This window comes from Onychostoma macrolepis, chromosome 22 (genome assembly GCF_012432095.1).
Source record: "Onychostoma macrolepis isolate SWU-2019 chromosome 22, ASM1243209v1, whole genome shotgun sequence".
NCBI classification, from domain to species: Eukaryota; Metazoa; Chordata; class Actinopteri; order Cypriniformes; family Cyprinidae; genus Onychostoma; species Onychostoma macrolepis.
Genome location: NC_081176.1, coordinates 8,448,662 through 8,474,157, shown reverse-complemented (window position 1 = coordinate 8,474,157; position 25,496 = coordinate 8,448,662). Strand labels below are relative to the sequence as shown.

The 25,496-nt window shown below is 38.5% G+C and overlaps 1 protein-coding gene across 24 annotated transcripts in view; it reads right to left on the bottom strand.

Annotated features, from left to right (window-relative positions):
- Positions 1-25,496, bottom strand: part of ptprsa (protein tyrosine phosphatase receptor type Sa) — a 216,584-nt gene that overhangs the window by 110,779 nt on the left and 80,309 nt on the right. For all 24 annotated transcript variants that reach the window (XM_058760412.1, XM_058760423.1, XM_058760417.1 and 21 more), the window contains one exon: positions 16,490-16,658. In XM_058760412.1, coding sequence (XP_058616395.1) covers positions 16,490-16,574 — 85 coding nt within the window. In that variant the 5' untranslated portion in view covers positions 16,575-16,658. The remainder of the gene's footprint in view (positions 1-16,489; positions 16,659-25,496) is intronic.

The following is a 25,496-nucleotide window of genomic DNA, read 5'->3' as shown; positions in this document are numbered from 1 at the left end:
TGAGGGGACTACGACTGGAGTGGGCTAGTGACCCGTTCTGCTACGATAGAGATGTCGACAAGAAATGGGGGCCGCCGTGCGTCGGCGCAAATGGAAAGTGGCTGTTTTTCAGCACGCCGGTAATTACACCACAGACAACGTGCACGTCGACGCCACTCTGAATAATTTATTGGCCAATGAATAATAAAGTACCTGCGACTCTGCCTTGATTTGAAAGCCCCTTGTCAGGTGAAGCATTGAAAACCCTACGCACGTTTCCCGTAAGACATGCCAGCTGTAAGCTAACGACATGCAGGACTGACAGTCGCTGACGATAGATCGTGACCTAGCTATTTCAGCTTCTGGAGAGCAGGAGCTGTCATCTTTTTTTTTCTACCATTACTGCTTGTTCTTTGTGGATTACGCTAGTTTCGGAAAATAAGAAATTGTCCTTTTTTTCCCCCCTCAGAACCCGGCACAGTTTGTTCTCGGCTCATCAAATTATCATGCTGTCTACCTCGACTCTTCTCGGCGGGCCTCCGCTGGCGCACGCTTTTTTCTCTCCGCGGGGCAGTAGGTCAAGCTTGACACAACAAGACATGAGAAGAGGCTCTCTAGGGGGAACATGCTAAAATCCAGAAAGCGCACAGATATGAGGAGATGATCAAACGGTCAGGCAAGCACGGCAAATTAATTATTAACCGCCCGTGGGCAGGCAGGCGAGCCCCTGAATCTCTGTGTGCGAATAAACACACTTGAAGCGAAGTTCCAGAGAGTGCAGAGGATGAAGCCCGAGGACTTTCTGCAGTCATGAAAGCTCAACTTTCAAAACACAAACGCACACAGGTTCGCCACTTTAGTTAGTATGAGTCATAATTGTTTGGTAGAGCAAAAACAAGACATCAAAAACACCATGGTTCTTTGAACCGTGAGCCCGGTGGAACAGCTCCGGTGAGATTTTCAGCATGTCCTTCTGTAGGACACTGACATTTCAGGAAAAAAATAAAATAAAATAAAATAAATTCATCATTCATTTTAAAGGATTTTCTGCATTGTGACATTGTTTTCATGACATTTCCCAACCATTATAGTATCATAAGAATGGAGAATCACTATTGAGAATTATACAATAATTGCAAAAACAACCTCAGAAGTAAAACATCTGTACAGTATTTTTTTTTTTTGGGGAGGTGGGAGAATTGGCTGAATTATTATAAAAAAAGAATAATAAAAAAAGATTTTGGGGAAATTAAAATGGACTCCTATATTGTGATATTATAGAAATAATAAAAAGTAAAATGTTATATAATAATATAGAAATAATAATAAAATAATTACATTTGTAAAAAAACTGTATAAAATGTAAAAATTATATAAAAAAATTAAAATAACATTTCTGAAATAATTAATAAAATATTTAACTAAATATAAAAGTTTGTTAAAAGGAACTGTGTTGGCTTGAGAAATCCTGGCAAAAAAGTTTGAAGTAGTTTTAAAAACTTGAAGTTTGAATGTCTCAAGTTAGAAATAGATCCTTTTAAATAATAAAAAGTAAATGGGTATATATATATATATATATATATATATATATATATATATATATATATATATATATATATATATATATATATATATACACACACACACACACAATAACAAAAATATACATTAAAAATGTTTGTCAGAATTTTATAAAATATTAAACATCATAAAAGGTCTAAAATATTTTAGTTAAATAATGAATAAAATATTTGACGTTAATAAGAATACAAAAATAGATGTGCAGTGACAAATTAATTATAGATTGGGCAAGAGCATGTTGTTAAGGACATGCATTTTTCCTTGTAGGTCTGTATGAATAATCATGAAAATAATCTTTGTGATTTATCTTCACAGTATAGAATCAGAAAGCATGATATGTATGACAGAACATGCACAAATCTACTATTGGCATAAAAGACAGATCTAAATTGCTCACTCTTTCGGCCCTGGCTTTACATCTTCACACTGTAAAAACTAAACTGAATGACCAAAGCAAGAAAAAGGCCAAAAGTCCTCAATCAATCATTCAAACAAGAGTCGAAGAGTTGAGAAGGGCTAAAATGTGAAGGGTTACAGATCGACTTCAAGACGAAGGACAGAAAGCCAGCTGTGAGTGACGGATTGAGGTTATAGTTTAACCTCTGTGGTGCACTGTATGTAGCCTGAAGTCACACATTCCCAACAGCAGCGTATCGCCACTTCACCCGTGACCATCAGCAGCCACACACAATGGCCTGCAGTGCACTCGTACATGGATTTTCTGACAGCTGCATCTGACGAGAGCTTGCGAGTGTAATAGAGAAGCTTTGACGAGCCACACTTCTTCACGAGACAAAGAGGATCACTCGAGCAATTAACCTTTCCACTCACCGACACTCACTTCTGCAGGTGTTTACAGTACACCCGATGCTATGAAGGAGAAACAATACCAAATTAACACGCTTTTCATTTTCCTGACGGCACAAACAAGCACAGATGTGCTGAACAAATGGCGAGTATATGCATATGGTATAATAAAGCAATAACTGATGCCCAGTTACAGGTGTCTGAACCATCTATATGAGGACAACAAAAGTGGCTCATACAATCAGATTTAAAGCTGTAATTATTGCTTTTAGGGCTGCATCACTATCAAAATTCTGGTAGATATGACAAACTTATTTAAAATTTTATTTTATTATTATTATACTTCGTTATAGTTTATTTTTTTGTTTTTTAAAACACAAAAATAAGTAATAATTATCTAATAATACATAGTATATTAAAACTAAAATATTTATCATATATAATTAAATTAATTATAATAGAGTAGGCAACGTTTTACTTAAATCTGTACCTTTTCATTTAAAACACTCAATATTATAAAATAATGATAATATATTATTAATATTATATTAATTATAATACTGATACACACATATGCAAAAAAATTAAATATTGAATTATAATAAAATAATTAAATAGCAGGTAACTTAAAAAATAAAAATAAAACAAATTATCAATATTTTTACATATATTTAATATTGCTAAAAATGAAATCATAAATATAATGTGATTTTTGGTTTTATATATATATATATATATATATATTAGTATTGTTTATTTTCATGTTTTGGTAGATATTTAACATCTATACTCTTTTCCTAAAATAAATAAATCAATAAGTGGCAGATATAAAAATATATATATTTTATATCTGCCACTTATTGATTTATTTATTTTAGGAAAAGAGTATAGATGTTAAATATCTACCAAAACATGAAAATAAACAATACTACTACTATATATACATATATTATTAATATTCATCTTATGGCAGATATGTTATCAATAATTTATCCTAACTGAAGGGAAAAACATACTTGTCTTCTCCACATGCATTACTCTTTTTTAGACTGTTTTTCTCGCATTAACAGCTGCAGGACTTTCGAAACGCTTCCAATAACATGTTTCTGGAGCCTCCATTTGGAGAGACTCCTATAATAGGAGGCTCGGGGTGACAGACGCGGTTAGGTGACTAACACCATAATCAACGGAGAAAAAAAAAAAAAAAAAACCTTTCGGGGCTTATATTAAAAAAAGAGCTCCATTATGCTGAGAATTAGAAAAATGCAGGCACAAAAAATGGCAGCCCATCAGTGGCATTTAGGAAAGGGGAGAGAGCATCACTTGTCGCCCATCTTGTTTTAAAATAGCCACCTTTCAACCGCTGATTGAGGCTTATCTGAAAGGGTAAAGAGGAACATTTTGGTATCACGCGCACTTTAGCTCTGAAAGAGCCAATTACGGGGGATCCCGGTGCCGGATAATGTCCTGAGTGGCTGTAATTTGAGAAATCAATGTGAGCAACATGTTCAGGTAAACATCTGTAACGTTTACGCTCTAAACCAACATCTACATACAAGTCAAGCACCTGCTCTCATGATAACAAGACCGGGGTTTTGAACACGATCGTATACGCCAACGAGGTCCTTGCCATCATCTTCATATTTACAGCAACCTCAAAACGACAAAAGAGGGACTTGTAGAGGGATAGTTCAAACAAAAATGAACATTTTCTGTTAATTTAAATCACCCTCAGGCCATGCAAGATGACTGTGATTAAAGTGAGTAAAGATGTTATTTAGCTGGAACCGTGATTATATATAATGCAAGTCAATGGCTACCCCACGGCTACCCCACGGCTCCGGACGATATATTAAGGACTTATGAAGCGAAACGATCAGTCTGTGCAAGAAACTGAACATTATTTACAACATTATTACCTGTAATCTGATTATTTTCTGTGAACTGACTCTTTCGGACAGTTCGATTCAATTCTCTAGTTTGTTTACATAATCATGCAATGACAATGTATACACAATTATGTCATATAATGTCAATACTGATGTGAAATGTGGATGTTTTACATGTTTTACAAGAGAATCAACTAGTCCTCATCAACTCACCTTTACACATAAACAATGAGAAACCATAAAACGTTCATTTGGCCCCTTCATTCAAGTGTTCGGTTCACGCATATCACAGTTGAACGGTTTCCTCATTTTGAGTCAGAGTGAGTTTCAGGCATCTGAAAGTGAGTTTTGATTGAGTAATTTGTACATCTGTGCTGATCGAGCCGCGAACTGTTCCAGACGATTCAGTCCTATCTGGTGAACTGGTTCATCTAGTTCACCAAAAAGAATCGGTTCAAAAGAATCATGATTTGTTTGTGAACCGGACATCACTCCGGACTGTTTTCCGAGGCTCTGGATTACAGGTAAAATGTTGTAAATAATGTTCAGTTTCTTGCACAGACTGATCATTTCACTTCATAAGACCAACATATCGTCAGGAGCCAAGAGGATTCATTTTGTGTTGCCTGCATGTGCTTTTTTTGACTCTCAAAGTGCAGGTACCCATTGACTTGCATTTTATGAATCACCAAGGAGCACAGTTTCAGCTAAAATCTGCTTTACTGTTCTACTGAACTAAAAAAAAACAAAAAAAACAAACAAACGGTGAATAAATTAACGGCAAATTTTCATTTTTGGCTGAACGATCCCTTTAACCCTTAAATGCACATCTCGGGTTTTTAGTGACCCAGGACATCATTCACCGCTCTCTCCCTCCTTCATTTTTTAAAGTTAGACAACAACTTTCTTAGCATTCCTCAATCTATTCATTATAAACAATATAACAAGAAAAAAATTATAAAATATAAAAGAATGTCTGTTTTTTATAGATGTTTCACTCATAATTACCGCAGGCATAAAACAAAAGAATATCATCAGCAAAAATTGAACTGGTTTGAATGGATTTACTGCAGAGCAATTACTGTATGCAATGAAATATAAATGTCACTGTCATTTGATGCTGGATGTGCTGAATAAGCTGCCAGCTATCAAAATACTGACTTTGAAGTCACTGAAAACGATACTTTTGAGATTGTGAATATGAGCCAGCGTTCTGACGATGACAGCGATGGTAAAATCATCTGCTCAAATTGAACCCTTCTAAGTTTCAAAAGTAACAAACTATGCTTTATTTTATTGTTGAGATTTTTTTTGCTATTGTAGCAGTTGGATATATAGGTCCCGGTAGCTAAAGACCCGAATATGTTATAATGATTGGCGAAACATTCATGCATTTAAGAGTTAACTGATGCACATTTGTGATGATAAAGCGAGTAAAACCAGAAAGTCCAGCGTGTGGGACAGAGGCGAGAGGAAAAGGACTGTGTCTCAGGTTTAGCTTCGGCTGCTTGAACACAGAGATTTGTGGCCGTGTGCTCGACTGGTTCTCATATGGTCTCAGCGGGCCTCGGCCGACCGCACTTCATCCTCCCAATTGGACTTTTTCTCTCTCTCTGGCCACATGAAACCAACATGCCTATCAGTCAACAGATCTGACTTCAGACCGGGCCATTGCTATGGAAACACACGGACCGGGCGTTTCTCTTTAGCCGTATAATCGACCGTTGCGAGCAGGAACGATAAAAGGACAGAAAAATGATATATATCTAGTTATATAGGGTAATGCAAATCATAACTCAAAAATACAGTTGTGGAGCATCTGTGAGCAACTAAATCGACTCAGAAGAGATTTCTAAACAGATGGCGGTAAAGGTCATGTGTGGTTTTTGTGCAGATGTTTTTGTGAGGTCATCATTAGCGCTAAGCGGGTCACTTAGATCTTATACTGCAGAGCAGGACAACCACATTTTGGCAAAACTCACTATGATACGATTTTTCAGGCTTGAAAATAAGTAAATAAATAATTAATTAACACCACATATACATATACATATACACAAACACATTTTTTAAATAATAATAAAATAATAATAATTATTATTATTGTCATTATTGTATTATTGTTTTTTTTCTTCTAAGATTTGTTTTTCTAAGAATAAAATCAAAATTTATAGTACTAGTAGTAATATTATAATTATAAATTTCCACAATTGTAAGTTTATTATTATTATTGGCTTATCTGAATTAAACAACATTAATAATAATAATAATAATAATAATAATAATAATAATATAATAAAAACACAACTGAGTTTTCGTTAACATCTGAACTATTTCTTATAGACAGCAATAAGATTAAGTGGAGAGCAAATATGAAAATTGTTTCTCAGAAAAAAAAAAATCTAGGGTTACATATTAATAAAACTAAAACAATAAAATAAATCATTATCAGCTTATAATATATAATTATATAATTTTAGGATAAAAGCTAATAAATATACTCTTATGTATGCAAGCTATCAACAACAGGAAGTCACTGTGCTTCCCACAATCCTCCTGCCATATTACTATAATTACCACTGATTATGATACTCCAAGCTGACCCCAATGAGCCGCTTTTTTTTGGATAAGAAAATATTTAACAGGTGCGGGGTGAGCAAGTCAAATTCTACCGAGAGCTTTAGGAAATTAAGTTTAACAATGAGGCCAATTTTGCAACGGCCGGGCCGCTGAGATGAGGAGGAAACGGCAACAATCTAATGTGATTTGCAGCGTCCTCGGGCGATTGGTACTTGTTGACAGGCCTCATAAAAACGGACACCTGTGATCGCTCGAGGGTTAAAGTCCTCAGAGTGGACGGCGTGGGCCGTGAGAATCTCAAATGAGCGTTTAGAGTCATTTACAAAGATTAGATCACGATAAAGCTGTACGAGACAGACATGAAGGGAAAAAATCCAAGCTGGATATACACTAAAACCCAAATGACGGTGAATAAACATTTCACTATGGATGAAACATGTCGCTAGCTGAGAAAAAGACAACACAAACAACATCATTATGTCAGTCAGGCTTGAATTCAACGGCTGACCGCTTTTAATTGTTGCCGTGACATCAATTATGCAAATGAGAACAATAAACAAACTAAAACGAGCGGCACTAGATCAAATAAACAAACAAAATCATCAAATATTCGCTTCAGCACATGTAACACATGTAATCAAAGGCTACTTGGGTATCCGTAAACTGTTAATTCCTTCTCATATAGTTTTCGAATTTGCTTGCAAATTGATCGTGGAGTCAAAAAAGAAAGCGTCTTTTTAATCTATCGACGCAAGGGCTGATGGGACTCGAGTAAAGGGCTCAGCCAGTGATGTGGGATCACGAAGGTGACATGCAATAATCATTTGTGACATTCAGTAAATCCGAGCCTGCTAATCTGCTTCATGATTAATCTGGGCTGCCCAGGAAAGAGTGTGTGTGTGTGTGTGTGTGTGTGTGCCTCTGTATACAGCAGGTGGAGGTGACGCGATCCACCGAGGCGCCATCTGCTGGTCAAATTAACTACTGGAGGACTTTAAAGAGATTAAAATACTGGTATTTACTCACACTTGTGTTGTTCCGAACATGTTTGACTTACGTCTATAGAACATAAAAGAAGATATTATGACGAATGTTCAAGCTGCTCTTTTCCATATAATGAAAGCATATAGTGATCAGGGCTGTCAAGCTCCAAAAAAGTACCATAACGTTAGTCCATACAACTTGTGCATCATATTACAAGTCTCCCAAACTCGTATGACAGATTTGAGTGAAAAATAAGGTCCTTTACATAGTAAATCTGAAATCTCATTTGTACTTCCACATATTCAAACTTGGCATGCATCTTTAATTATGACATTATTTGCTTTAAAAAAGAAAAACATAAGTTTTGGCTTATTTTCCAAGTAAAGACTTGAAACACATCTCAGAAGTCAAAAAGGGACAACTTTTACGATGCTTGATGTGAGAAATGGCAGAAATCTTCAAATTTAACATGGATTCTGGAACAACAATGTCTTTAATTACGTCTTTAATACGTATATTGCATGCAAAGACATGAAATACGTCGCATCAAGTCATATGGACAACTTATGAGACACCTTTTTGTCGATTCTAGACCTTGGCATGCCCTGATCACAATTCTTGGAAAGGAGCAGCGTGAACATTTGTCGAAACATCTCTTTTGGTGCTCTACGAAACAAAAAAAAAGTCTTATGGGTTTGGAACATACGACTTGTGCAGTATATTCCAAGTCTCCTAAAGTCGACAGATTTACGTGAGAAACATCATTCAAAAATCTGTAATATATTAATTTTTATTTTTAAACTTGACATGCAAGAAACTTCACCAACGTTTTTTTAATTGCGGCACTATTTGCTATAATAAAGCATGAAATTTCTACATATTTTGCATGCAAAGACTTTGCACGAATCATACGGACAACTTTTCTGGTGCCTTTTTGTCGATTCTTGAGCTTGACATACCCTGGTCACAATTCTTGGAAAGGAGCAGCATGAACATTTGTCAAAATGTCCCTTTTGGTGCTCTACAAAAGAAAAAAGTCTTGTGTTTATACGAAAGTCTATGTCTATAAAAGACTTGCACATTATAATCCAAGTCTCCTAAAGTCGTAAGATATACTTGAAAGATATACTGAAATCTTTTTCTTCATAAATCTCTCATATGCACTTTTACACATTCATACTTGACATGCAAGAAACTTGACGAAACAATGTTTTTAATTATGATGTTATTTGTTGTAAAACTTCGGAAATTGTAACATTTTGCATACAAAAAAAGAAAAAAATATGGACAGTCATACGGACAGGTTTCCTGGTGCTTTTTTGTTGTTTCTTGACTTTTACATGCCCTAGTCACAATTCTTGGAAAGGAGCAGCGTGAACATTTGTCGAAACATCTCTTTTTGGTGCTCAATGCTAGAACTTCATGAGGGTGAAGGGATTTCTTTTTCGGTGAACTAGCCCTTTAACAAGCAACCTGAAAAAGCCTCTGCATGGTCTGCAGACGGATGCCGCCCCGAGCCATGAGCATCAGAGCATCAGAGCTTTACTTTGGCAATCGAGCTGCGTCGGGGAGGTTAAACCGCAACACTGAACGAGGCAGGTAATGAGGGACATTCGGGCCTTTTAGCTGATAGCTTTAAAGAGACAAGACGGGGGTGGGGTGGGGGGGTTCTTTCCCTCAGGGGCCTGAAATCTCTCACTTGGAAGCTTCAAAGGAAAAATAAATTATTGAAATCGTTCGCGTCACTTTCTGCCCGAGTCAATCAAAGCGGAGAGGAGCTGGCAAGGGCGCGGGCGGCACGCGGACACTTAAGGAGATTGCTAAACGCTACGGCACGCCGCTTCCCGAAAAAAAAAACACGATATAGCGAGCGCCACTCTGAGGAACAACAACAAACGAGCCTTTGGCGGGATTCCTGATATAGCGATGGCCACAGGAAATCATTGTAAGCACACGATCCGAACATAAACACTCGAAATGGAAGAATAACACAGGCCTGTGTTATTGAGCAATAATACTCTGAGGCTACAGAAACACAAAGTGATTTTATGGCGCTACATGGGACCACAGCATTGTGCAGATTGCGGTGTACAGTTTCGACACGGGATATTTTGGTCCGGTCAGCGTGGCGCTGGACAGGGTGTCTGGAGGCTTTCAGAGAGGGTTAGAGAGGTTCAGATTGGGTGTTTTGTGGTCAGATGGAGGCACACCCAAGCTAAATGAACTGTATTTAGAGCTTGTGCAGAGGATTGTGGGAAAGTGGACCCTCATCTGACGCCTCATCCCAGATTGAAGGATATGAATTAAAGAGTGCGTGGCTGAAATAATGCTAATACATACAAACGTTTAGACACACTAGACTAAAATTATTTTTTTGCATGATCATAGAAAACATTTCCGGTCAAAAGTCTTGTTATTTTGAAGACAAATCTAAAAGCTTATTGTTATAAAGTGCTATTTTAAAGACAAATATTTTGAAGCTAAATTATAAGAGCTTTAATTTTAGCTATAAAATTTTTTTTTTTTTTTTTTTGATCACTACACAATTTGTCTTATAGCCAAAAATGTATTTATGTATTTAATTTTATATCATGTAATATTTTTACAATGTATTATGTCCTATATAATAAAGCAATTCTAAAACAAATTAATTATAAATAAAAATAACATTTACAAACACATACATCTAGAAATATATAAACATCTTTTCACTGAATATTACATTTTATGTAATAAAATTCATTATAAAACAAAATAATTAAATAAATTTAAAGTTTACACATCTATCTATCTATCTATCTATCTATCTATCTATCTATATATATATATATATATATATATATATATATATATATATATATATATATACACACACACATACATACATACAAATGTATGTTTAGTTTTTATTTTATTTATTACAAAAATTATATATAACATAATATTTACATATACACACACACACATGCATACACACACACAAAAATATATACATACACACACATACATATATACACACACACACATACAGTATCTACACATAGGGTAAACGTACCTATTAAGCTCATGTACCCATTAAACACACTTCCATTTTTGAGCTCAGATTATAAAAAGAACAAATAATTTATTATCCTACTTGATGTCTTAAACAATTGATGTGTTTGTTGCTATATACCTCCTATAATTTCAAGTCAATCAGATCATTGCACGCTGAGATACGAGTCTCCATGTGTTCACACTGTCTGGAGGCCATTTTGAAAGCTGTCTGAAAACTTTCACCAAAAGAGGAGCCCCTTAAATGTGTGTTTAAGATGTTTAAGCCTTTATTTTGGGTAAGTTTCACTACTTATTGTAAAATTAAGAGATTAATGTTCAGACTTTTGCATATTATAACCTGGAACTTGGATGTGGGAAATAATTACATTAGATCCAAAAGATAGTTTTAGCAACACAGCGCAGATGCTACAGAACACAGTTAGCTGACTAGCTGTATACGATTGTGTGCTACGCTAACATATTACTTTACAGACATTACTGGCTTGTACTTTTACATCCATAATATTATAAATTATCAGTTTATTGCTGGTCTGTGGTTTTACAGTGATGTAATTTTTGAAGATTTCATATTATTTTAAGGTGATCTTAAAGGGTGCACTGCTATAAAAATCACACAGCTTCAGCGTGACATCAATAAGAAAATGTATAATTTCATAGATATTGTTAATAATAGTTGTTCGTATTAAAATATGTATGAACTTAATACATGACCTAGACTATTTATTTAGCAAAAATCCTGTCATTTTAATAAATATTACATGAAATTTATAAAAAATTGTTGCTGCTCCCATTAAGCTCAGTGTGCTCTCTTTAAGCTCTTCCACATTGAACGTCTATGTAAATACTTCATGAACAGACTTTAAATATTAACTGATGGTTGTCACTCTAAGTCAAGTTAATCGATTTTCTATGGATTCTGTCGACTCAAATCTGCAGACTGGCTCTGATCTTTGGGAACTAGCATCATCTTCTCCAGACTGTAAATCTGTGGAAAATCATGTAGTGTTCTCCAGCCTTAAGAGACTATAGATAAGCTGACATCCATTTAACAAGAGGCTTCATAATGAGGCTAGTTTCTGTGTTCATCCCCATGAATTGAATGTTTTATTGGTTTGTTTTATCTGATTTTTGAATGCGTTTCTCTTAGCTGAACGTGGACTAGTTTAGATGTTGCAATGTGCTTAAATCAAATCGAATGCCTCGTTGCTTGATTTTAGTGTTCTGTTGTTTTGTGATTGACATTGTACCTTCAAAAAAATATATTTTCCTTAAAATAAACAAGAATGTTTAATAAAACATAATGTGAGCTTAAATGTACAAAAATGTACCCATTAAGCACAGCCGGACTTTTTGAATTTAATGATGTATATACTTAATTGAAATGCTTTTGTCATTTAAAATAAAATTACATATTTTTGTGTGAGAGATTAATAAATATTTTATTTTAACATAACTTTTTGTACTGAAACCAATATCTTGTGCACTAACAATGTCTCAATGTAGATTTTGGTGAGCTTAATAGGCATGTCTACCCTAATTACGCACACACCAAGCTAAACCAGATCTAATGCTAGTATTTATTCATCTGTCGCCAGCAAGACTTAAATTGAGAATGGAGACTGTGTGTGTGTGTGTGTGTGTGTGTGTGTGTGTGTGTGTACTCAGAAGCTAATCGTGTAGATGTAAAACTGCTGGACTTTCTGCACACACACACACACACACACGCACACACACACACACAAACAAGCCCCCAGCTTTATTACCACAGGCCAGATTTATTCACAGCCCTTTTTTCTTTTTGATTAAAAACGTCTCCTCCACATGTTGATTTATGAGAGCATGAGCGAGCGAGAGGGAGGCGGTGAGGATGACATCATGCAGTTGGCAACCTCTCGCAGAGGTGACATCCACTCGTTTTGTGTGTGTGTGTGTGTGTGTCTAAGTAAAGGCCCGTGTGTGGCGCAGCTGTACAACACAGCAACCACAAATCCACCTGGGCGGCGTGTGTGGGCCGAACGGCGCCTTTAAAACAGGTGTTCGTAAGAACAAAAACCATTTAAAGTCCATACGAAAAAGATCACAAGCCAATCTACATCCACAATTGGATGCGTTTCTGAGAAAAGAAAAACAAATGTGACAATTGATTTATCTATGCGATGCTACTAGCTTTACTAGAAACAGGCAATGTTTTCCAATTAGTAGCAGTGTAGCATGAAAACATGCTACTTTGCAGTTTTTATGTGATGTTGTATTGCACTCATAGCTTTAGCACCATGCTAGCCGATGAGATTATAGTACTATCCTAAAATTTCATTAGGAAATCTGATTTCGTAGTTTCAATCAGTGAAAACATTTTATTTGTAAATTTAAGTGTAGCTGTCACTTAACACTAGTGCTAACACTTAGTATTTAAGTGTTAACTTCTTTCCCAAAAAAGTAGCTTGACTGTTTGCAGACTCTAATAAAAAGCATTATGAGGTCTAATAGTGAATAGCTAAAACTGTTCATATGAAGCTACTTTTAGGTCTAATTTTAAGTGCAAATGTGGCCAAGTGCTAGTGCTAACTCCTTTCCCAAAAATGTAGCTTGACTGATCCTAAACACTCACATGAAGCATCTAATATTAGATAGCTAAAAGTTAATTTAAACAGTCAAAAAAGCTTCTGTTTATTTGTAACTTTAAATGCAGCTGTTGCTAACTGCTAAGTCTTAGCTTTTAAAGGCTAACTCCTTTCCAAAAAGTCACTTGGCTGTTTCCAAACTCAAGTGAACAACAAACAGTTCATTTAAGTTAATCAGTTCTTTTTATTTCTATATTTAAGTGCAACTGTCGTTAACTGCCAACTTTTGACATCTAAATGCTAACTCTTTTTTTTCAAAAATATTAGCATAACATCTCACAATTCGCAGCAAACCTTCCCAAATTACTTTCAAAGCTTCTCAGACACTGAAAATGACAAGAACAACAACAAAATGTCCCCCGTTCAGCCGGCTGTGCTGTACGACAACCTGACGAGACAGTAATTAGCGATCAGAGCCTGTGAGAGTACAGCGGACGACAACGCAGCCAATCAGACGGCTCCGTGCAGAGGGTATTGGTGGCCAGGGGTTTGCGGGAGGGGGGGTGGATGGAGTGATTAGAGCTCTGGGACGATGTGCACTGCCTAGTAAACATCTGAAATCACACAGAAGACACAAACACAGACACGCAGAGCAATTCTGAGGGCGTCACGGCACGAAAACAGAGTTGGATTGATAGTGAGAAATTATATATCCTACAGTCATAGGAGGTGCATAATAAAACAAAAACACATATATGATCTCGTTAATGTCTCAATTGTTTGACTACACTGAGCATAAACAGACAACAAATGGAGGCTAGTGTCCAGTTGAGATTTTAACATCTAAAACTGTGCTCAGATTTGTCAGAGATCTCAATATGAACTCAAATATTTCTTAATTGATCCACTTTAATTTTACTGCTGTTTTGGTAAGATGAAAAAAAGTATGACAATTATGGATTATTTTGGGTCTCTTTTTAAAGAATTTGAGGAGAAACGTAAGTATACAAATGCAAAGAATAGCCAAATTTTGGACTGAAGTATACAAATGCAAAAAAACAACAACAACATCAACTGGCATGTTATTGGAAGTCTAGTCAATTAGTCAACTATCATGAATCATCGCTAATGTTTAGTCTTAATCTTGAATTAGTCATTAAACAAAGACTAGAAATATATTTTACACAAGTATATGAACACAAGTCAAATTTTGGATGCAAGTATATGAATGGAAAAATCGACTTAATCGACTAGCTGGTTATTGAAAGGCTAGTGAATTAGTTGACCATCGTGAACTATCACTAACGTTAAGTAAAGCTTGAGTTTAGTCTTTATCTGGAAATTAGTTCTAAACAAAAGGCCAGAAACAAAATTTACAAAAGCGCAATAAAAACTCTTTTCTTTTTCTCTAAAGAATTTGAGAAACAATGCAATCGCTTATAGCTAGATTGTGTTTTGTTGCATTCTAAAATGCATAAATAAAATTGTGCCATTTTTGCATTTCCAAACTTCGTTTTTTAAGACTGCGTCAAAAAAGACTAACTTATTGAGGTGAAAATCCATTCCGTTGCGCTACATCTAACCATTCCTGAATGCATCTGAAATAAACACCCCTTTATAAGCGTGAACCTGAATAAAACGTAAGTCATATAAGTTCAAGCAACCCATGACTAGTAATAGTTTTGTTCACCCTCATTGCGTCAGATGTACATTAGCTTCTGGGCTGCCTTACAAAACCAACAAACAGGAGAACAGAACAATGTCGGGCACACAAAGACGTGGCATATCTGACAGCGGCCCATTCTCACGTTATCTCTCGGGCAGCGCTTGAATTACACCTATTTTAGGCTTGAAAGCAGCAGGGGGAGGCTTTACCTCCGCTTTCATCCCGCGCTCGCACTCGCCCCTCTTTACTTCACTTGACTCTTTGTTTTGTTTCCCTAATGCGTCTCTAAACCCATCTTAGGGGAGAAATGGTGCAGAACAAATCCTGACTTCGAGCCTTGGAAATTAAAAGACAGCGCAGGCCCCGATCCGTCTGATGAAGAGATATACACGCGGTAAAGAGAGACGAAATAATCCGATAAACAGTGATCTCGCGGTTCACGTCTCTACATGTACGGGGAGATCCTTAAACCCACACAGTTTTGTTTTTGATGATTATGAAACCTACTAGTCGGTGGTTTGCCTGGATGACTAGCTGATTAATCAGTTTAAACAAATGCTGTATAATTAGCTTAGTTTCGGGTTCAATTGACCTAAAAATACACATTTTCTGAGAGGATTTAATCATGTAAACATTCTAACAGATAAAACTAATTAAATTACAGATAAAAATATCACCACCAATACAAATATATATATATAAAAAAAAAAAAAAACTGTCATTGAATTTCCTATCAAATAGCAGGTAAGTAAAGCTTGGGTTTAGTCTTAATTTTAAAAATTATTAAAATGATTAAACCTCTCACAACTGCTCATGAGAATAGTCCTGCATTTTAATAGTTACGTAATAGTTACAAGTATACAGGCCAATGATATTGACTCTTCAACCACTGAATCAGCCAATATTGGGTCTGTAATAGTAATACGTCAATGTTGTTACAAAATGGCTGCCTTCAACCACTGAATTGGCCAATATTGGGTCTGTAATGGTAATACGTAAATGTTGACCCAAAATGGCTGCCCTCAACCACTGAATCAGACAATATTGAACGTGCAATGAGAATAAGTTCATGTTGACTAAAAATGGCCGCCCTCAACCATTGAATCAGCCTATATTGGGTCTGCAATGGTAAAACGTCGATCTCGACCCAAAATGGTCACCCTTAACCACTGATTTGGCAATTATTGGGATTGCAATGATAACATGTCATGTCGACCCAAAAATGGCCACCCTCAACCACTGAATCAGCCAATATTGGATCAAAAGTCTTAACATTTGCATGGCACTAACTTAATTCTAGAAAAAACTGTCTATTCTAGAGTTTTGACACACTTGAGACTTAAACTTGACTCTTAAACTCAAGTTTCATCTTAGTTTGCTCTTACATAAGGCTAAGGAGCCGGTGAGCAGCGGAGACAGCAGCAGGGCGCTCAGGGAGAGCAGGATGGGCAGGTGGCCGGCTGGCATCATGTTGCAGATGACCTCTGACCTGGCTGGAGAGCCGCGGCCCCACAGGCTGGAGACGAAGGGTCGGCACGCTGGACGTTTGGCACTCTGGAGGGGAGAAAACAGGAGAATGCCGATGAGTAATGACGCTCGCTGACAGACAAGATAAACACAAAAATTTTTCACCAGTCAACCATCAAGTACATTCACACGCTTTACCAGAACGCTCAGTTTGAGCCTGTTCATATTCCCTCAGACTCCCAATTACAGTTTCACACAACTCATAATTAGTCAGGCTTTATCGCTGGATCTCGTCATTATTTACTTATCCGCCCATCTTGTAATTACCAAGACACTCATCAATATTTCAGACGGCGTCTCTTTGTTTTAGCCAAATTGCGATTAATCCCCCCGTCGCTGCTTTCTGCCTTGGGAGTCGACTCGCGGGTTGCTGTGTTTCTCACACACGCGGGGTGGAAACCCGGCGAACGTGCTTGTACACCATTTAATTAAAGATGGCAAGAACATCAGATGGCAAGATGGCAAGAGACGCACGAACACGTGTAGTTGCTTTCGGAAGCGCTCACTCACTTCGAGAATGAAAGAGATGTTGACATGAAGTGCTGAGACTCTGTAAAGAGTGACTGCGGCATCTGTAGATGAACCTCCAGGCCTGTGTGACTCAGTAAGGGTGTTCAAACAAGTCGCAGTCCAAGCTGCCACTTTTTTGAATTTGTGCCCTGGGGATCTGGTGGAGGACCAACAGTGGAAGCTGAGGAACTACTAAATGGACTGACAAATGGCTGATATTAAAAGTCTATGATATTTTGTCTAAATAAATTAGAAATAAAATCACTAAATGCTATAAGTGAATTAATTTAAATAATAATAATAATAATAATAATAATAATAATAATAATAATAATAATAAAAAAACAATTTTTTCATTTTTTTCAAAAAAAAAAAAAAAAAAGGTTAACTTCAAGACTAATCAAATATTTAAAAATACTATTCTAAAGAAAATATCAAAGATTAACTTACTGTTAAATGATGGAAAACAACTTAAATGTATAAATAAGAGAAATGAGCATGTAAAATTAAAGAAATATAGAAACATGGTACTGACACATTGTGCCACCTTCATTTATTTTATTTTATATAAAATATTATATTTAAGCACAAAATGAACTGATAAATGTCTAAATAAATTGGAAATAAAATGCCAAAGTGCATTTTTTATAATATTATATAAAATACTATTAATAATACTGTATGAAATATTACAATAATATGGTCCCAACATTTAATTATATAATAACTATAACTGTTATACGATTTAAAAAAAATAAATAAATAGAAGTCATCAACACTGAAAACTAAATGGTCAAATGTCACCAAGAAGCCAAGATATATGATTGTGGGTGCCGACATAACGCACTGCAACAGTCCACTCTTGTTCTCCTCCCCGGAGGGCACGTGAAACACTTCAAACTTTCATAATAAGTCTATTGTGTCCTTCTGCTGCGATCAACACAATAACACAGCCATCACATACACACACGCCATGTCAGTCTGCACCGCTATTTGTGCTCCTCTAGTGTGGCGTGTTACGTTTCCAGAGAGCCTGGAAGTCATAATGCGCGAGTGAGGACCTAGTGACAGCTGGCCTGTCAGCTTGGGGTTTCCTGTCAACCTGCATGGCGACACTTGAAATTCCACCTCACATAAACAATTGAAAACGTCAGTCGAGGGATTCAGCTCTGGAGCGCCACAAACAGAGGGCCAAAGCGGGCACAGCATGCCCAGACAAAGAGGAGGAATATGTCCGCTCTGATTTACAACGCTCCCCTACGCTGGCTGTCCAAGTCAGATTCCAAATGCAGTTCCCGTTCACCATGTCTGGAACGTGAAGGTTTGAAGTTTCATTGCAACAATGTGCCACAACTAAACACAAACTAACAATGCATTCATCAAAGGCAGTCAATTTGTATCACGCTTGGTGTGAAATGATTCAATTTCACGAATGCAACACTGTCGCATTTGTTGGTGCAAAAGTTCATGAACCCAGCTGACGTCAGAATATAGATGTTTTGCGAATCAAATGCTCTCATGTGAATCAAATTCATGTTCCCCACTTTGGCTAGCCCCCAAAGGCTGGGAAAATAAGCACATTTCAACTGCACTGTCATGCAATATGCACAAGGACCTGTGTGTATGAATAATTGAGCTGTACGGAGAGGTGAATGTTATAGACTTGTTGGGGAGTGACACTACATGCACAGCCACTATGCAACAACTTTTGCGTCATGCCATTATGGTTTGGCATGCCATTCTTAATGTGTTGCATGCATTTGATGCTGATGCAAAATCGTGCCACACTCAGTACATACAAACAGTTTTGGTGCGAAACCCCACACCTCCAAACTCCAAATAACCCAAGCTTTTTTAAACAAGCCGTAATGAGCCAAGGATACGCGATGCCTGCGGATACCAGCATTGCAACCACTGATAGTCAGTCGAGTGGCTCTTGAGACGTGCATTTATGCGTGCCCAGATCTTTTATCTTTCCAGGTCTTTCTATCTCCTATCTTTCTTGCTACCTCCAGCCAATGGCGATATGCCATACAAGTGTGTGTTTTCTTTTTAATGGAGAGCACCAGCAGTCAGATGCAATCAGGGCTGCGCTCATGACTGGCTGGCTTCCTAATCCTGCACGTTTCCATGCATTATTAATGCTAACATGTCAGATTCGGCACTGAAACGTAAAGATACGATGACAGACAGAAAAGAGAGTGAAAGATCTGGCATTTCAAACTGGGGTACGTGAAAAGATGCATGCCCTGCGGTCGCAGGAATAACAGGCGTGTTAAAATGGGGCAAGACACAACTGCGTTCTAGCGCGTGAACAGAAATAATCTTCTAATTGAACACTGAAGAAGAGTCGTAAACATTTGGAATGGCCAAGTACAAACCACGGCTGCAGAAAGAGCATGCTGCATTTAATGCACTCGCACTAACGTGAGTGATGATTATGAAATCCGCAGTGCCGAGAAACGAAAACAAAAAGACATCTAGCACTGAGTTTGTGTGCATGCGTGAAGTCCCGATTTGTGCAATCAGATTGACGCAAGAACGCAAAAAAATCTGGTAGCAGTGCGTGCCGACGAAGAAACTACCATGCAGATGCTTAGAAAAGAAACAGATGCAGCTGCATAACAACTGGGAGGACGATAGTGTGTGTGTGAGATTTTTAAAGCTGGATAATCAGAGGAGGAAGCCAGATCGGAGTCCCCAGTGAGTCTGTGTGAGGGAAGAAACCATGGCGAACGTCCAATTAAAACTCCCAATTAAGCGCCCCAGAGAGCATTCCTCAATATAGAGATCAAACTGCTGATAACCGCGCAACCGGGCGTGATCGCAAAGACATCGTGCTACAACTTGTCTGCAACGCTCTCTTAACCTAACTATAGTCACCTTTGACTCAAGATATCGTAGGTGACAGCATGCTAGCAGGGCTGCTAACATCCCAATGTTACAAAGGTGTCACAATGCTAACGAATGCTAATTACACTTCTATATTAGCTAAACAAGTGATGCACGCTGTGAAGTGAGTATTGTGTCGTTACGCACAATCCCACTGCCAAAAATGAGTGGAAAAGAACACGGGATCCTGATTTTTTGCTGATACACGCACTAAAAAACGTGATGGTTTAAAACCAGATTCAAGACAAAGGACCTCAGAGGGGTCTCATAAAACAATGCCGCGGCCATTTCTATTTACGAGCGAATGTAATATCCCTTAAAGAGCCCCTCATAATGGCGCCGTTCCCTCCGTATGCTACGGGCAACGGAGGCCCTTGTGAATGGCTCTTGATTCAGTCCAATTATCAAGGACACACACTCCTCCTGTGGTCACACACACTTATGTGTCTGTCCGCAGCCGTAAAGTGAGAGAGCTCGAGCACACACACATCTGGCTTTCATGTCAGCGCCAGATTTGACTGTGTAGTCCAGGTGGCTTGAGTTCGTGTTTGTCTTTCTTTGCTGTCCAAGCTGCCATTTTGAATAGTGCACAGAGAGAGGCCAGCGTTCTTCCCTACAGCAAATTCAGCCAGAGGTGCTTTCACAATTCAGCTACAATTTCCACTGCAGTTCTGACAGTATAGCTGACACTTAAAGTCAATGGTAAACCCAAGTTAGTATACAAAAAAAAAAAACAGTGAAATCCAATAACAAGAACCCTGAGAGTTGCAGCACCAGTGACATGCAATAATTGTGACACAAAAACAATACTGATCTGATGGTACTTCCTACCTCACTGGGAGCATTTAATGATACTTTACCAATTACTTTTTTTGCTTTCTGCCCTAAAGAATCACTAGTACTAAGTAAATGTCACAAAAAAAAAACATGCAAGTATTTTTTTTTTATTAAAATACTAAAGTTAAATAATAAATAAAATAATAATAATAACTATGATAATAATTAAAAGAAATATAATTATTACTATTAATTATCATTAATAATATTAATATAACTTAAATCGAATGACTATAAATATACTAAATACTATAACATTAAATACAGAGCAACAAATACTACAATAGATAGATAGATAGATAGATAGATAGATAGATAGATAGATAGATAGGAAAACGAGAATGTATAAATAGATATCTAATGTCTACTATATCTACTTCATTTTCTCTGTAATCTACAATTTCATATTTATGTCTTTTGATTTTAGGGTGAAATCTGACTTGTGATGAGAACAAACAGGACATGTTCTTGACAGATTTAGTGAGATTCATCCTAAAGTCTCACCGTACACTGCCAATGTTGAGTAATCATATGCATTTGCATGCATTTGTGGGAGCATTATGTAAATATTTTTTGCCAGTTCTACCCTCTCCCTCTAATGCGCCACACAGATGCATAACAATCACAGCATTATCAGGTGATTGCCTCTCATTTCAAGGCACACACCTGCCATTGCCGTCATGGCTGCAATCCACAGAGACACAGAGAGAAGACAGCGACGTCTTCTGTGACCAAAGCCTCCTGCCTTTGTGTTTGTTTACAATGGCAGCGAGATGATCTACAGCTTTTCCCTGTGCTGCAGATGTGCCGTGGAGCTGAGATGAAATGTTTGATGAAAAATAACACACGCAGGAGTCGCTCTGTCTCCGCTTAAGATGCAGAACAGTGGCAGGGAAGAGAGGCAAGAGAAGCAGGCAGGGGGCTTTTGCCAAGAAAACGTCTTTCTCCTATATCCTCTCCAAACAGCCGTTACATAATTCTGAGTCTTGAGTACTACCAGAACGGAGGGAGTGTATGTGTGCCTGCGTCGGAACAAAGCGAGCGCTGCTTCACGCTGATATGTCATTCTGAGAAAACCAGGTGGCACGTTTGACCTTTGCGCTTTCAGGGAGATAAATCCAAGAGTCCTCTCACTTCTCTGAGAGGAACAGACGTGCTGCAATGCAGTCATACACGGTGCTCACATAAAGCTTGAATGCTTTTAGTTCATATCTGTTAGCTTTGAGGCTAACCTCTATGTGCTAGCGTACTCCTAAACTGATGAAATAAACCTTTAGAAGATTCACATTTAAGACTGACAGTCCTACGTACATTTTTACCCAATAAAATACTCTCTATAATGAGAATGTTCCCATTGCCCACTACTACCTTCAAACGAATAGCAGTAGAAATAACAAATCATATTTAATGGTTGTGATGAACTAATATGCTACATCTTCAGTGCATCCCACCCCAAACTGAGTGTTTCAACTGCTAATGTGTCAACATTTCCATTACATTACTTTCATGGTATAAATTTGGATTCCCTGGGAATCGAACCCATGACCTTGGCATTGCTAATGCTCTGCTATTTGAGCTGCAGGAATGTCAACACAGCACTCGTTAAGCCATTTCATTTGCAAAAGTGTTGGTTAGCCTATCAGCATCACCCTCAATTTTCTTGATTGTGCACTAAAATGGAAAAGCAGCTGGATATTTTCAGTGTAGGACATATTGTCTAAAAGACAGTTCATTGAGTCTTTGACATGCTCGACTGTACCTTTCAGAAAAGCCAATTTAATTACAGATTCGGCCTGGCTGCGATCTGCATTAGTCCTTGAAAGAACAATGACGTTACATTCTGGATTCTCGCCAAGCCATCTACATGCGATGCCTGCCCTTTAAGACCCAACTAAGAGCTTTTCAAGGGCCACCCTAGAGGCGGAAATATCGGCGCGCATTTATATTCCAGACCCCAGCGAGGAATAAAATTACATTAAGCGCAGGTGCCCCTTGGAAATTGGAATACTTTTCTTAGCTGGGTAAATAGCAGCTCCACATAGTTGCTACGGGATTGCAGTATGGAATCATTCAAATCAAGGTAAATAAATCGTTATTTGGGAAGCTGGCAACCTATGATTCGGCAGCTGCTCCAGAGGATGGGATGGTTCCTTTCAAAGGTGGACAATTACGCTGCCACTCACTGTTATTGGCGGCGCAGCCCGAGGCGGGGTGGATGGGCTGCATTAGCATTCCAGCACTGCACATCCATTTAGGCTAGGTGTAACCACACTGCCGCAGGCAGGATGTTAGTGCTCTACACTGCAGACAACATCCTGCTCTCATGGTGGGAAGCAATGAATCCCAACATGAATGCAAGCTCCTGTCTTTTACTGATGGTGGGATACAATGCATCCTGGTATTTGGGCGCTAAACGGAACAACACAGGTAGTTTTGTTGAACCTAAATACACTAGCATACCCTCCTCTGTGCTGAGAGGCAGTTTGCACCTGAACTACACAAGTGGAGCTGTTCAGATTAAGAGCTCTTTCCTCAAGGACGCCAGCGCCCTCCTAGTACCATTAACTGAAATAACTTCATTGTGCTAATTAACAACCCCGGGGTCAGTTCGTCACCTTGTTTATACATGCTCCACTCGACAGGGCCTGCACCAAATTTGCGAAGAGCGCTGTGGCAACAAATGGGGAATTCAGATTTTTTCGCCCCTTTACTCACCATAATAAAACCATTTTGCTCAAGCACGTTGACTCCTCACCACTGTAATTACATGACAGCGCTGTGGTGAGTGGGTGCAGGAGTGTATAATCTCATTCTGACCGCGACTGGAGCCTCGGGAGAAAGCGCACTGAGGCAGAGGTGAATGTGTGCAAGTGAGGTAAGTGTCCCCGGGTTCACGACTGGGCTGAGTAGATGCGGTTCCCTCCCCTCAGTCTGCTGAATAGAGAGAATGAGTGAGAGAGACGTGTTGAAGACAGAAAACAGATGGCCAGGTTTGGGTTTGAGTCTCCTGTCTGTCACCTCCCTCCATCCCAGCTCGAGAATAACAACTGGCCACTTTTTACAGCCATTATAAAAGCTGCAAGGAGGAAAGGCAAATAGAGTCCCGGGAGCTCTACCACAGTCGCGCTTTCCCATGTTACTAATCTCGCTGACTGGGCTGCACAAGGGAGGGATTGTAGAATAGGATCGGGGTCGGAGGTGAGGTGAGGTGACCCCACATGCTCGGTAGAAATGGGGTAGAGGGGTTGTTAGCCTCAACTTGGGCAGCTAGATATTCTGATGTGTCCCTGAACTAGCCGCTGTGGAAACAGAGACTACGCTGTCCGCATATGAAAGTACCACTCATAAACAGGCATCGAAACACTAGGTTATTGTTAGTGTTCGTCCTCATGAAGGACATGCAGTGTTCTCTGAGGCTGCGTTGAATCAGAATACGCCCTGACCAATGCCCAACAAATCCTTCCCTGGCCACCCAAAAGAAGTTCTTATTACCTCTTCAGACAACTGAAGACTTGCAGGAGGGATCAAAGGTGAGAGGTCAAGCAGCTGGTTAAAGCTCTTTTTTAACCACGCAGCATTCCTGCGCTCCCTGTTAGGAACCACACTTGCTGGAAATAATATTGCAAGACCATCAAAAACAAATGCATTCAACTCCTACGTTTGCACACAATACGAACAGCAGCATTAAAAGATGCCAGCATTGCGTGCCGTGAACGACCCTGTGGCCGCTTCATTCGTGTCAGGCAACCGGCCCTTTTCAACACTGTATCAGGCATTAAGTCAGAGCTGCATGGTGTGAGGTGTAGTCAGCGTGAGAGCAAGAGGCGCCTTCGTTTCTTTATCTCTAAAGAGATCTGACAGGCCCTCTGAGCTGCGAGACAGTACCTCGACCTAGCTGTGGCGCATCAGCCACCCCACGGCCTCCAGCTCGTCCAGAGGGTCCGAGCGGTCAAAGAAATGACAAACGTCAGCAGAACGAACAGGTAAGGGGACGACAGCGCTACACCGGGAGCCTTGCTCTGTCCTTTCGCAGAACCCCTCCATCAACAGCGCTCAATTGACTCGCATTCATGGAACAACGGGCCTAAATAAGAGAGGGAAAAATGAGATGAGTAAATCTTTCCTTGCTCAGGGAAGGACGGAGAGCGAGAACACAATCGGGGCAATCCAATGAATCGATCTCGGTGATTGGTTGACTGGGCAGATGGAACTGACAGAAGAACATTTTCCCGCAAGCAAGTCAGGCTGATTATACAACAATCAATTTTTCATTACTGTAACAATTGGCAGTGCTGACCGAAAACGTGAAGTTGTGGGAAAGCTAATCCAATACTATAGGTTCGATGACTTGTTAGAGATCCTACTATTAGCCAAGGAACACTCAAAGCTCTCATGAGATCTTTAATCGGATGCAGACAAATAGACTCTAATTCTGATCTTAGATACAGCTACTTTATTTTCAAACCTAACATCGATACTTTGGGCTAGAGTTTCTTTGTGTGCACAAGGAAGCAGAGAGCTGTTTTGTTCATTACAGCCTAGGAAGCCCCCCTTCTCCTTCTCACCGCCCAAGTCTCGTTAGTACCCGCTGAGCGTGAACGGGAATGTGTGGGCCGACTTAATCAA